The 14,375-nt window shown below is 39.7% G+C and overlaps 1 protein-coding gene across 21 annotated transcripts in view; it reads left to right on the top strand.

Moving 5' to 3' along the window:
• SH3D19 (SH3 domain containing 19) overlaps positions 1–14,375 on the top strand; it is a 196,068-nt gene that overhangs the window by 108,836 nt on the left and 72,857 nt on the right. For 17 of the 21 annotated variants that reach the window (XR_009540253.1, XR_009540254.1, XR_009540256.1 and 14 more), the window contains 2 exons: positions 8,128–8,168; positions 14,172–14,214. Coding sequence is in view for 11 of the 21 variants with exons in the window: in XM_060147742.1 (XP_060003725.1) it covers positions 8,128–8,168; positions 14,172–14,214 (84 nt within the window). In the remaining 10 variants the exon portion in view is untranslated. Of the gene's footprint in view, positions 1–8,127; positions 8,169–12,740; positions 12,782–14,171; positions 14,215–14,375 lie in introns of all 21 variants that reach the window. The other 4 variants (XM_060147749.1, XM_060147748.1, XM_060147751.1 and 1 more) reach the window with 2 other exon arrangements.

Here is a 14,375-nt window from a genome sequence, read left to right as displayed (position 1 = left end):
TGCATGTGTGGGAAAAAAAGAAAAAACGAAAAGCATTGGAAAGGACAGGGCAACATATTCTAATTTTAAATGTACTCTAGTTATTAATAGTAGAGCTGAAAGCCTCTTTGCAGGATCTTTGAACACTTTTGTGGGATTTGTTTTTTAATAGAGCTAAAGAAATATGAAACTCTGCAGAGCTCCTGATCACCATGCCCATTTTGTGAAAAACGTCATGGGAAGCATGACCTAAAGGAACAGAGATCTGTGTTCTCAATAGGGAAAATACAGCGCTCACAAAAGCCTGGAGGTCTGCTTTGTTCTCTCGGCTTTGTTGTTGCTTCAGCTTCGTAGGAGATTAGGTACATGAGAAGCATGCATTGTGAAACTCAGCATGGTTGTTAAGTTGTGAATAATCATTGCAACTGAAATGCGAATGGTCAATTATTTGAATTTATAAGGTAGGGTTATGATAACTACAGGGCAACTCAACTGGCGTGGGCAGAATAGCTCCCCAAATTTCAACCACATGTGATTATGGACTCCAGAAGTTTGTGTATTGGCAAACAGGGTGGGAAAGAGAACTAACATTTTTTGAGACTCTAATAAATGCCAAGCACTGTGCTGTATATTTTATGTAGTATTTTTTCATTCAGTTTTAGTAACAAGCCAAAAGATGGGCATTCGTATCCACATATTACAAATAAGAAACAATCCCAGCAAGTAAGTAAGTTGGCCGAGCTCACACAAATAGGAAAGCAGGTCTCTGGCCAGCTCCAGGTTCTGTCCTTTTCCCACTACAGTCATGATACCCCGGAGGTACATCATGCATTCTGTTTGCTTTCTTTCTGCCTGTCCTCTGTATTCTTCAGGTTCACCGGCACACTGTCAATAGAACTCATTTTACAAATTCTGTAACACATAGAGTGTGTTAATGAAACTCATTTAAATATGTATTAACTTTTTTGTCCAGAAACCAAATATGTAAATAAAGGTTATACATATGATTTTCTTGTCTTTGAAAAAGATTAAGTAGAAAAATACCTGATGTAACTTGATGTTATATTATAGATCTCAGTGATTATACTTGAGCTGTCAAGGTGATGAAAAAGAAAGTTAGTAAACTCAGAACTCATACAACGTTTTGCCTAAAGCTTTCAAAGTATTAATAGAAGTATTTTATAGTTTTGTTTTAGTTTTTAACTTTAGCAAAAGTCATTCTAATTGGATCTCAATTATTTTTCTTTACTAACCTTTATTTTCTAATTCTGAAGAAGGAATTCACTCCCCTTGCCATACCCAAACTTTATGGAAGCCAATCAGAGTTTTAGACCTAAAACATAATTTGTTTTCATTAGTTTCAGATAACTACACTTAATCTTATTTTTTTCCATTCCCCACAGTGTATCAGATCTGGCTCTACATGTTATGATGATGATATTAACTTAGACACTTTTAAAATGACATCATAGCTTTATATTTGTCTCAGTGGCAAAATATTATTTAGTAACTCATACTTTCTTCTCCCATTACATGATATTGTCTTCATCTAGCAGGCAATATAGGGTGATAAATTTTGACTGATGCACGCAGAAGATGAAAGCACAAGTATTTTTGTTATTCTGTAACACTAGTGCTTTCTGTTTTGAGAAGCAAATCAAGGTTGGCCCAAGGCTTTGTTTATAAAAGTGCTATATATGTAATGATTTCTTTTTCTGCAGTGCAGCAAGTCAAGGTTTATTGTAGTCCTGAAATTAGTATCATAAAAAAAGCCGTGCACATAATCCTTGGTTTGTAAACACCTGACTTAAAAAGGTTATTTTCATAGAATGACTGACTTCTTATGTTCCTTCTTAGAAAGACTAATTTTTTCACCTGATATAGCCATAGTACCGCTTTTCTAAAACTGTTCTTGGTGCTAGAAATTTCTTTTACTTCTTCTCTTCTCATCACTGCCTTTGTCCTGTTCCCTCGCATTGCGCCTCTACCCCTGCCCCATTTATTCCCACTGCTGCCACCATCAACTTGGCAGCCGGAAATGGCAAAGCCAACATCTTTCCCATCCGTATAAACACTGTTACTCTTTTTTGTTGCCATTGGCTTAGTGGTCCAACTGAGGGCAATTTTCCTCCAGGGGACATTTGGCAATGTCTAAGACATTTTGGGTTGTCAGAACTGCAGAGGGGTGGGGGGAGTGTGCTTTTGGTATCCGGTACATATAGGCCAGGGATGCTGCAAATCCTCCTATAATACGCAGGACAGCCCCCCACCCCTACCCCCTTAACAAATGTCGGTAGTACCAAAGGTGAGAAAACCTGCACTAGTTCTATTCAAGCATCAGCTCTGTCTTTTCCTCACCTCTCCCAGGGCTAAACTTAGACACTCCTCTTTTGAACTCCCATAATACCTTGTATAACATGTTTTTCATATCCTGTTTATATCTTTTATTTGTTGATCTTGTCAATAAGATTGCATACTTCTTGAGGGAAGAGGGTATTGATTACCAATATTTGTGTCCCCAGTTTGTGGCAAAATGTCAGATACATAGTGAGAACTCCATACGTGAATAAATGCATGTTTGAATAAGACACCCTAGACTTCTCCAGTGCCTTTCTGGAACTTCCAGAAACCTCCTCTTGCTCACTTTTATCTTCTTTTTCCTACATCTACTCATTACTTATTTTTTAAAACGTGAGTGTGTCAACCCTATCATTCATATATTTAGTTCCTAAAAATATGGATCTACCCACAATTCAAGACATATGGTGGGATAGGGAGGGTGGGAGGGAGACGCAAGAGGAAGGAGATATGGGGATATATGTATATATATAGCTGACTCACTTTGTTATATAGCAGAAACTATCACACCATTGTAAAGCAATTATACTCCAATAAAGATGTTAAAAAAAAAAGAAGACATGTAATGCCAGACTCCTGGGTTTATTCATAAACCCTTTAAAAATGTCAGGCATGCCATAAACATCATGGCTGGTGCATACAGACCAGCTACAGTCAACAGGGCTTGTTCTAGGGAGATGTCCCAGACAAATTCCTACTTGCTTTTGAAGCACTTTGCTGTCATATCGCTGACCCATGGATTCTTAGTGTTTGACCTAGCTAGTCATTACTGGCATCAACACTGCCCTCTGTAGCATGTTCCCACATCCTTTGGCATGGCATTTGGGTTCCATTCCCTTCTTATCTTTGACTATGGCTTCTTCAAATGTGGGGCTCAAACCATGCTCAATCTCTTTACTCCTGATGGTTTGCTACCTGACGCTCTCTCTTTAGAACCTTTCCTCCTACACATTCTTCAGGTCTCAGTCAAGACACATGTCACATGTTAGAAGCCTCTCCTTGGACCCCAAGATTGAGTGATGTATACCTTCTGTGCCTTCACAGCACCTTGTGCCTACCCCTGTATACTATTAATAGAAAAGCAGTTGCAGTATCTGTCTTTCTCACCAAGGTCAGAGTCTGTGCTTTCAAGGCATTTCTGGTGCCTGGTACATATTATACATGTAATAAGTATTAGATGTATGAGAGAATGGATAAGACAGAATACCTCTTCCAGCCTGCAAATATCGCATGGATCTGGTTAAACCTTTCTGCTGGGAGGTGGAGATAAATCAGTCCAAATGTTGAGAGCCTTTGGAGAAGATGCTACGTACAAGGAGATAACGTTTATGTTCACTGGCAGCTTTATCAGCTTGACTAGAGGGCTGTACCTCTAGATCACATTAGTTTAACTCCTTGTTAAGCTGATGGCTTTATTAACTAGTACTCTAATAGTATGCCCATGGCCTTTATTGAGGATTTTTATATAGAATGCATTTTTTAAAATATACTCAGTTGCCTCTGCACATAGAAAGAACTCCAAAACCTATAAGATGTTGCGGGATGGGCACTTGCAGGCACTGTTCTGATTTGTTTACCAGATAAGCCAAATCCAGCAACTCCTGGATTTGGGAAAACAGTTTTTTTCCTTACCAGAGAGAGTGGTGGGGCAATGAATTGAAACTTGGGAACAAGCTGTTGCTTTGAAAGTTGGATAAAGATTTTTTTTAGTCTGTTTTATTTTGATAAAACATGATCCAAAATAAAGAGAGATTGGATTTTCTTAGATGAGATTAAGAACAACCATTGTGTTTGCTGTTGTTGACAACATTACAGTGTCATACTTAGCAACTTTTATTTTGTTCTTTCCTGTCATCTGCAGAGTCTGGATGAAACTTCAATGTGAAATTTTGGGGGCCAGCTTTATGCCTAGGGGCGATTTGCTTACATATTGAACTTTGTGGAACAGTGGAACATTCAGAAACTTAACACCCATCCACCCAAGCCTGAATTGTAGACTTTTGGATTATAATCAGACACTAGTGAATCCACATCTGGCTCTGCCACTCACCAGCTGTGTGACTGCAGCCCTAACCTCTAAGCCTCAGTTTCCTCCTCATTTTCAAAATGGATCGTGTGTTTGGCACACGTAATAATAAGCTGTTCTCATCGTCATCTTCATTGCTGAAATCTCATTTCATTATGTTGAGAAACTTTTTTTAATGCAATTTTCTTTGTTAAAGACACTTTCTTAACAACTAAGCAAGGTTCTCTGCAAAAACAGTGGGAGAGAGTGATCCTACAGCACAGCCTGGGAAGGGCTATTGGGAGAAAGTGGGAAGAAAGGATAGAAGGGGCCCGTGAACAGCTGGGGACCCCAGAGTCCTGGAGGAAGACAAATCAGCATCAGCAGTCACACCTGAGACAGTTCTGTCTTGACCACAACTTTTGGTTCTCCTCCTCAGGATCGAAAGCCATTTCCCCAAGCCCTCGTTTCCCTTGGAAGGTTCTTTGACTCTCATACTCTGTAGTGGGTTTATCTGCCGCACCAAGAACAAGGGCACCTGATAATAGGGCAGCAGTGCTTGAAGAGCAGCAGGCAAAAGATCTGGGTCAGCTCTGCCAGGTGCCAGGACGTGGGCTTATAAAATTAGAATGGAGTAAAGATGCAGTTTCACAGTCCTGTGTTTTGTCATGGAGGGGCCTGGGCTCAGGTTCTGTCTGAACAGCAGAAACCAGAGGAGAGCAAGTGAATCTCAAAGAAAAAAAATCTCTTAAAAACATAAACTGTTAGGCCTACTATCTGTATGATATCAGACCCCAAAGTGAGACCCTGTCAAGGGATGTATGTGTTGTCAGATGTGTTGTGATGGCCCTAAAGATTGTGAACAAACATGAATCATGCTAATAGCGGCTCGCGTTTATTGAATGAACACACACTTTGTTCCAGGCACTGTGTCAAATGCTTTAATGGATTCTCTCTCTTACTGTTCACAATGACCTCATGCGGGAGTTGAGTTATTCTTGATTTTATACGTGAGGAAACGAGGGGCCTTGGAGAAGCTAAGTAATTTAATTTGCACAAAGTCACACCAGCTGACAGGCAGAGGCACCAAAAGTGAATATGGGCAGTTGGACCCAGAACAGGCTCTGCTGCCCCCTCCTCTGACCAGGGGTCATGTGGCCATGTCTACTGTCCCGTGGTGGCCATCCTGCCTGGATGTTCCCAGCTGAGACATGAGCCTGAGCTTGTGCTGAGGGAGGATTCCTCTGAGGTCTTCTCTTAAGACTATAGAGTGGTACCTTCCACTGCAGTCTGGGCTCTGCAGAAAGATGGAGATAAAGGCGCATCTTCAAAACCCCAGATTTTGCACCTACAGCTATGTTTGAGATACAGACATTGTACGCACTGCACAGCCTGGAGGCTATTCCAGCATCTCCCAAAACTGCTTCCCATAGAGATGTGTTGGACCACGGGCCTTCTTTCTAATTCTCCCTTCCACAAAACCTGTCAACCTCTAAAGGAGAACTTTAGAGCTTGGAAAATGTTGTTTTAGACATAAGATGGTTCGTTGGTTGGTTGGTTTTTAGATCTAGCCTGAACATGATGCTGCAAGTCTTGAATTGTAGAACCTGAGCTGACCTCAGTCAAAATTCTATTTTGTGCCAAAGTTTCCACCCCCGACACACAACTTTTTATTAAAGTATAACATACAGAAAAATACACAAAGTGTACAGCGCCACGAATTATCACACCTACTCAGCACCCCTGAAGGCCACCCTGTATTAGTTTCCTAGAGCTGCCCTAACAATACTATAAACTGAGTGACTTATAACAACAGAAGTTTATTGTCTCACAGTTCTAGAGTCTAGAAGTTTGGAATCCAGCCCGTCAGAGGGGTCACGCTCCCTTTGAAAGCCGCAGGGGGTCCTTCCTTGCCTCTTCTTAGCTTCTGGGGGTCTGCCAGTGTCTTCGGTGTTCCTCGCCTTGCAGCTGCATCCCTGTCTCCCCACCTCCATGGCGTCTTCCCTTTGCGTCTGTGTCTTCACATGGTCTTCTTCTAAAGACACCAGTTACATTGGAATTAGGGGCCCACCCCACTCCAGTATGACCTCATCTTCACTATAGTAATGACATCTGTATTGACCTTATTTCCAAATAAGGTCACATTCTGAGGTACTAGGGGTTGGGACCTCAACGTATCTTTTTTAGGGAGGAAACAGTTCAACCCAAATGACCCCTACCGTGTTCCACCCTAGTCAATATACCTTTCTCCTTCACAAAGGTAACAGAGTGTTGTAACATCCCTTCAGATCAGTGGAGACATTCAATAACATCCCTTATACCCTGCCTGGATACATACATGAAACTTTGCATTGCTTTTTTTTTTTTTTTGGACCCTGCCACACGGCATGCGGGATCTTAGTTCCCTGACCAGGGATTAAACCCTTGCCCCCTGGAGTGGAAGCGCAGAGTATTAACCACTGGACCGCCAGGGAAGTCCCCTAAACTTTGGCTTTTTGAGCCCTGCTTCTAAGTACTGTTTCTGATCTTTTTAATTACTGTACCTGAGTCAACATAATACTAACATGCAGTCTCTGCACTTTTACACCAAGAAGTTTCTTCTGAAAACTTCAGTCATCCTATTTGCATTTTAGTGCTGTTGCCTCTTCTGTGTTACCTTATATAATTTTTTTAAGTAGTTGTCTACAGAAAGACTTCAAGAACCTTTTAAAAAAAATAAGTATTGCTGAAAATACGTATATTTTTATATTACGATCCTAGCTTCATAATATTGGAGACCTCCTGGAGCTTTTTTTTTTCTTGTCTGTCAGAATATTATATTCTTAAAGTATCCCTCCCATAAAATGAACTGATATATCATTGTATCTTCCTGAAGTTTTATCTTATCTACCTAAGTAACTGGCAAGAGGATTTATACAGATTACCACAAGCATAAACTTTAAAAGAGCACAAATTCAAAAATAAGTATAAATTTTTTTAAAACCATTCTGAAAAAAAAATTTATAAACAAGTTTTTTTTTCCCTAAATCACATCATTAAAAGTTCATGGTTGTATATTTTTTCTAAATGACTCCAAAGATAATTAATCCAGCTGGTTTGAATAAAGACAAGAAACAAATGAGCAAACAACCTTGCAAACTAGAAGCACTAACCTTTGCGGCTGGAGAGTTTTGGCCAGTGAGTAAGGTGAGGCTCAGAAGGCTTCTGTGACTCGCCCAAGGTCACATAGTCCGGGGTAGCTAGGACCAACCAGCTATTGAACAAAACTCAAAGTAAGCAGAAGACTTCTATTTTTAGGTGGTGATACTTTTAATTCTAATCTTTGAAAGAAATGCTGTTGGGCCTGAGGTCAAATTGACTCTAAAAATGATCTATTTTGATCTGATATGAGAAGACAGGAATTCTGATTTCAAACACAGAAGAGATATAGGGGGGTCAGAATTCTTTGGGGCACCATGTAATTTCTACCTGATTTCAAGTAGTGTCCAGAAGTTCACTGGAAGACTCAGTATGTAGATAGCTATGAAAGCAAGCTTAAGGCAAAATTTTATTTATGCCGTAGACACCTCACCAGCCTCGTCAGTTCCCATAAAGCATCCTAAATATCAAAGGCAATTTGAAAAGTTTTAAAATTTATGTTTCTTAAATAGGATAGACCAGTAACTCATGTATGAAACTTGCTGCTTGGAGCCATTTGAGTCCCAGAAATGACCTGGCATTGTAAGTAATCCTTCTTTAAAAGGATTAATCAATGTGTAATAATTTTTCTTTCTTTCTTTTTCTAGCCAAGGACCCTTGTCATCCATTAGAGCAGTAATCAAGAGATGTAAGTTTGTTTCTTCCTGCTCTGTATTTTCCTCTGCAATAATTTTGAATGATGATTTAGATTTCCAGCAAGTGATTGTATTTGATGAATCTTACAAAGAATCTGACAAGAGTAGCTTCTCCTGAGGAGTAATAAACCATTTCAGACAAGCAGCTAGGTTTTCAGCGTTCTTTTCAACTTCTGTTTATTGATAAGCGAGTTCCTCAGAACAGTATTTTTCTCTAGAGAACTAAGCTGTTAAAAAAAAAAAAAAAACTATATTATGTAATCAATTTTAATGATCTAATATAAATTGTATGTAACCATTTTCTATAGGTGGAGACATCTGATGGGTTTCAAAAATATCAAACCCTGTCCTTTGTTATTGATTTACTTCCACAGTATTTTAATTTGACTCTGTAAATAAATGCTTATGGAGATCAGCTCACACTTCCACATACATGCTAGAAGTGCTGTAACAGAATTCTCTCTAAAATGGCGCGTTCATACTTTCTGACTTTACTTCTTGGTTAAAGCCTTAAAACTTGCTTTGGGTGCAGGAGTTCAACATTCTTTTTAATAAAAGGCTCTGCAAATGTCCCTTTTCCAAAAAACGCATGGATTACCTGTTTTTATTTTTAAAAAGATAAGAAAGGAATATTAAATGTTCTTCGCATTCTTTGAGCTGAGGTCACCACCCTGAGGAGAATGTATCCTATTTCTAGAAACATAAGTTATAATATTTAGTATGAATTTAGGATCTCCACAGGTGTGAAGAGCATGCATTTGAGCCATTGCAGTGAAAAAGTTGTCAGGTGGCAACACAGAAAGATATTCCACGCTTTCCCACGTTTAATTTTTTGTTGGTGGTGGTGAATTATGAAGGTGTGGGAATGCCACGGTGGATATCGATGGGAATTCATATATGAAAATGAAAAATTCGTGGTAACTTTATATGCCTTAGAGCCCTTGGGGAGAAAGGGGCAGATGGGGCAGGGAGGGAATTTAAAAAGGAAAGTAGGGTTTGGAATTTAGGCAAGATGTTCTTGCTGAAGATACAATTCGGGGTAATTAAGGTTATAGGGAAAACCTTGGGAGTCGCTCAGTATTTAAGGAGATAGTGTTGAGAACAGAGAAGGTGAAAAAGAAAAAGAAAAAAAACAAGAGAATAGAGAAGGTGACAAAAGACAGAATCTTAGGAAATATTGGTGTCAGAGATCAAGCTGTGCCTTTAAGGTTCCATAGGGCCAGAGAGGCGTGAGGTTGTCTCACCGAGTCCTGTCTGCTGGCCCCTGCCTTTGTTCCCTGGCTTCTTACCTTTCCTCCCTCTTGGGTTTCAGAAGGGTTTGTTGGGGATTGTAATCCGTTCCTGAGTTCCCGTAGGTCCTCCAGCATGGCACTTGCTTACACTGAGGCCCCGGTGCCCTGCAAGGCTTAGGAGAAGGCAGCTAAGGAGGAGTGGGCCAAAAAAAGCTGAAAAAGAATGATCCCAGTAATAGAAAAACTAGGAGACAGCTATATGTTAGAGGTCAAGGGGGGAGAGGTTTTCAAAGAGAATGAGTGAACCACAAATAGCTCTTAATGCTGCAGCAGGTGAGGTGACAGGAGCTGAGAATAGGCCGTTGAGTGCGGTGCTCAGCAGTGACCTTGGAGCGGGCAGGTTCAGGAGAACGTTGAAGCTGGAAGCCACACTTCATTTCAACAATGAATGGAGCTCGTGAGGTTGGGGCAGCTGAGTAGGCTACTCTTTCATGAACCATGGTGGTAAACAGGAGGAGAAGGATGGAGGGTCAAGCAGAGAGGAAATCTGGGCACATTTATACACTGTGTAGGATGAGGAAGCCTGGAGCCTTGGGGAGGGAGGAACTAGGGGTGAGACCAGATTGGAGCAGGAGAAGAGAGGAAAGAGTGAAGCAGGGCCCTAGGAGAGAGGGAGGGAGGAGGAGATGAAACAGGGAAAACGCCTGCTTTGAGGTGTCTTTAAAAATAATAATAACCCAGTGATCTTTTAATTCTTATATGTCACTCACTTTGTATACACTGAAGAAATACGTGTTGGTTGTATTTATTCCTGACGTTTAGGCAAGAAGGCCAAACAGATCCTCAGGTGCTGCCACGTAAATACAGAATGAAGAATAATTGTGTCATTGCCTCTATGTTTTCCCTTTTTGCCCATTCTATAAGAAAAAGTTGTAAGCAAATTTTGCCTTAGCTAACTCATTAAAATGTTTGCTTTCCTATCCCAGACTCAGTCATCTATCCTTGGCAAGGAGAAAGACTTTATCACATTGTTAAAGTAATATTCCTTAACTGGTTGTATTTTAAATTCTTTCATAATGATTCTGGATCCAATCAAGACTTGAGATCCTTCTTTTTGTGTTCCTTCTTGGGAGCCCTAAATATTTTGGGCAAAGATCTTGAAAGTGTTCTAAGTGGATGTTTCTGGAAGTTCGTGCTTTTCCTTTCATTGACTTTTTAAGAGAAAATTATTCTTTGAAATTCACAGACTTAACTAGTATTTATTGCTTTCTGTGAGTCAGGAACTATTCACTTACATTGTAAAATAGCACTCTGCGTGGTAGGCGTTAACCCCATTTTACAGATGGTAGGGATACTGAGTCTCGGAGATTAAATGGCCTCACAAGGTAGATCTGAGATGTGAACCTAGACTTCCTGACTCCAGGGCCATTTTGAGCTTTCCACTCCTTGGATGTTCCTGTTATCATGTCAAACACCTCTAGTTTATACCCTGTCCCAAGCAAATGCAGTTAGTGAGTTATTTTTATTATTGTGATTTTCATTGGTAAGGTAACACTGGAGCAAGGATGCTTGTAATATAATAATCCTTCTTTGTGTTTTTTTCTTCTGACAATCATTTAATTGATAATTTTGAATTATTTAGAATTAGGATTAGCATTCAGCTCTCCTGGCTCCACAAAGAGTTTAGTTCAAGAAGCAAACTGCTCCCAGCCCTTCCCATAATGAGCTGTGTGAGGTGGGATAATTCATTGACCCTCTCTGATCTCAGTCTCCTCATCTGTAAGGTTGGAGTAGGATGATCATTAAGGGTGCCTCCAACCCTGGTGGCACAGTGGTTGGGAATCCACCTGCCAATGCAGGGGACACAGGTTTGAGCCCTGATCCAGGAAGATCCCACATGCTGCGGAGCGACTAAGCCCGTGCGCCACAACTACTGAGCCTGCGCTCTAGAGACCGCGAGCCGCAACTACTGAGCCCTCCTGCCACAACTACTGAGCCCGTGTGCCACAACTACTAAAGCCCAAACCCCTAGAGCCCGTGCTCTGCAACAAGAGAAGCCACCGCAATGAGAAGCCCGCGCACCGCAACAAAGAGTAGCCCCTGCTCACCGCAACTAGAGAAAGCCTGCGCACAGCAATGAAGACCCAACACAGCCAAAAATAAATAAATAAATAAAATTTTTTAAAAGCAGAAATTTACTTAAAAAAAAAGGGGGGGGGTCCCTCCAGGCTTATGATCCTGTGGAAACTTAGGAGAATTCTTTATTAGTGCTAATAATGCAAATCCAGATCTCAGTCTTTTATAAACAGCTGAATATGAATATGCCCTGTACTTAGAATTTAGCCATATGAACTAGAAAAGTTTGAAAATAGTTCTGTAAAATGATATAACTTTGACTGAAAAACCTGCCTTTATTCTGCAGCCTTAATCCAAAATGCATGGAAGACTGGCCTTGTGTGGCAGGGTTTAAAAGGAACATGTTCTGTGTGGGCCCTGGGGGCAAATTTGAGTCTCCTGGTAACAACCACATCAAATCTGTTTAATCTGGGAAAGTGAGAATGAGATTAAGCAGATAGTTGAGAAATTAGCAGGAAGAATGTGAGGCACTACATGAAAATCTGCCATGAAAATCTAAAGTGTTTCTAGCTACTAAACTTGTTCAAAACTGACAAAAAGTGCTAGTCATTCTATAAGGATCAAGAGAAAAAAGAGATTTCAAAGATGAGTGAATATGAGAAAAAAAAAAAACTCAGAGCAGGAGAGGGGAGAGCAAGTGTTTCTCCAAGAGTGTGGAGAAGGTCTATAAGCATGACTGGGAGCCCTTCTCTCCCCTCATCCTGCTGCATGCAGTGCGGGAATACCACTGTGCCACCCGGGGGTCGGGGTGCTGTTACTAATGACCGCTGGGGTGAAGGGGCAGAATCAAGTGGAAGGCCACTGATTTGAAAGATGTAAACTGACTACTGAATTACCTTTTGAGTACTATTCATACTTTAAAATTGATCCCTGTTGAAGTAGCAAATCGATTTTGCAGAATGATTTTTAGATTTTTTTTTTTTGCACTGTTACTAAAAACTGTAGGAAGATTTTTTTTTTTTAACCGTAGTTATATGTGTGGATATCCTGGTCTGTACAGATATATCTTTGCCTGCAACATATTTCTTTACTCTCTGAAACTATGGTTCATCAACTTTTCCATCGAAGCACAGAGGTGGGTAGAAACAGTGGCATGACGAGACAGTTTTGCTGCTTATTCTTTTTAGAGCTTAGGCAACTGCATTCACTCTTTTTTCTCCCTTTCCTCTTCTGTAACCCCATCTTTTTTTCCCTTAGCACTCATGAATAGTGCACAGCAAAAATGCCCCGTGGACGAGGTATGTGTGTGACGATAAATAACATGATGTCTTTTAAAAGTGCTGTGTCTGCTGATTCTGGCTTTAGTGATGGTGGTGATGGGATTGTAGCACACTCGGTGAGCCTCTGACTTAATGAAACTGTTCTTACAAATCAGACCTGCCACTCAGAGCTTTAGCCTCTCAGTCCTCCTTTATTCCAGTAGAGAAAATGCACCTCAACTTGGTTAACTCTTGATAGAAATGTACTAGTCCATCATACCAGTTGATGGTATGAGTACAGAACATCCTCCAACTCTAGATCCAAGGGTTATGGTTTCAGATGGCAGGTTTGCTTTGCTAACCCCACGTAGGTTCGCTGTCACAGCTCCAACCCCAGCCTAAATTTCATCCCCACCTCCCGTCTTCACCCCTGCCTTCCAGCTTTGGCATCCTCCTTGTTCAGAGAGAACCAGAACTTAATAGGAGGAAGAAAGAAAAGATTCATACCTTCAACCTTTTCAAGTCAGAAGAATTGAAAAAGTAGAGTATTGGAGACATAGGAAAGTAGAAGTAGTTTATATCTGAAACAAATTCCCCTTTGTCCACACATTTTTACAGTATAGTATTTGAAGATTTTTTTTGAAAGGTATCTTTTAAATGTGCTCCTTAAAATAGAAATACTATTCTCTATTACACATGTGTGTAATATGTGATCCCATATGTGACACATTTTCCAGGTCATCTGGTTAAGACATAATTTAATTTTAAAATAAAATTTGGAAAAAACTTAAACCATCTAGCTTTTTGAGTTTGAGGTTTAAGGGAAGAGTTAGTGCTGCAAATACAATAATACTATCTACTATAAACATTTTTATAAAAGTGCTTTGAACACATTTTGCATGTATTATTATTATCTCTTAATGTAAGTAATAAAACAACTTAAGGCTTGTAAAACTCCAGAAAAATTAGAAAATAGATGGAAATTTGACCACTTCCACTCTCTTTACAATAGAGCTATAAACAAACATTACAAAAGTGTAGTAATATGGGTTAGAATAGATATTTAAAATTTCTTCTGCCCATTGTTATTTCATGTCATCATAATGCTCTTACCATGCAATTTCTATTTAGTAGCTGTCGTCTTTTCTCTGTTCATTCTTCAAATTATTTTTCAGAACCATGGAATGTGCTTTGAGGAGTTTTTGAAATCTATATTTTCTTATGGAATTCAGATATATAACTATAATTAACTTCATGCCATATGAAAAGATTGTTTTGATTTGCTTTTCTACTATGGATGCTAAAATTCATACATTCTCTCTGATGTCAAATATAAGCTAACTTTTTCCAATAGTATATCCTATAAAAATTTAAACCTTTATTGAATATACGAATTTTGTACTTTATCAGTGTATTCTTTCTTTTATAGCTTCTCGGACTTCTATTCAGAGTGAGCTTCATCGAGATAGGAGGTATGGTTATATTTATAATAGAGGACATATATTCTGCTAATTATGAAGTAAAAGTGTGTCATCAGTTAGCAGGTTAAATATTTCTCTCTCATAAGGAGTGTATTACAGCCTCATCAGTACATTTTCTGAATTAATCTGTAAGTTTGATGATTTCGCTTGAG

This window comes from Lagenorhynchus albirostris, chromosome 4 (assembly GCF_949774975.1).
Source record: "Lagenorhynchus albirostris chromosome 4, mLagAlb1.1, whole genome shotgun sequence".
In the NCBI taxonomy this organism is placed as follows: domain Eukaryota; kingdom Metazoa; phylum Chordata; class Mammalia; order Artiodactyla; family Delphinidae; genus Lagenorhynchus; species Lagenorhynchus albirostris.
Note: the sequence above shows the minus strand (reverse complement) of the source record. Positions and strands in the feature narration are given on the sequence as shown.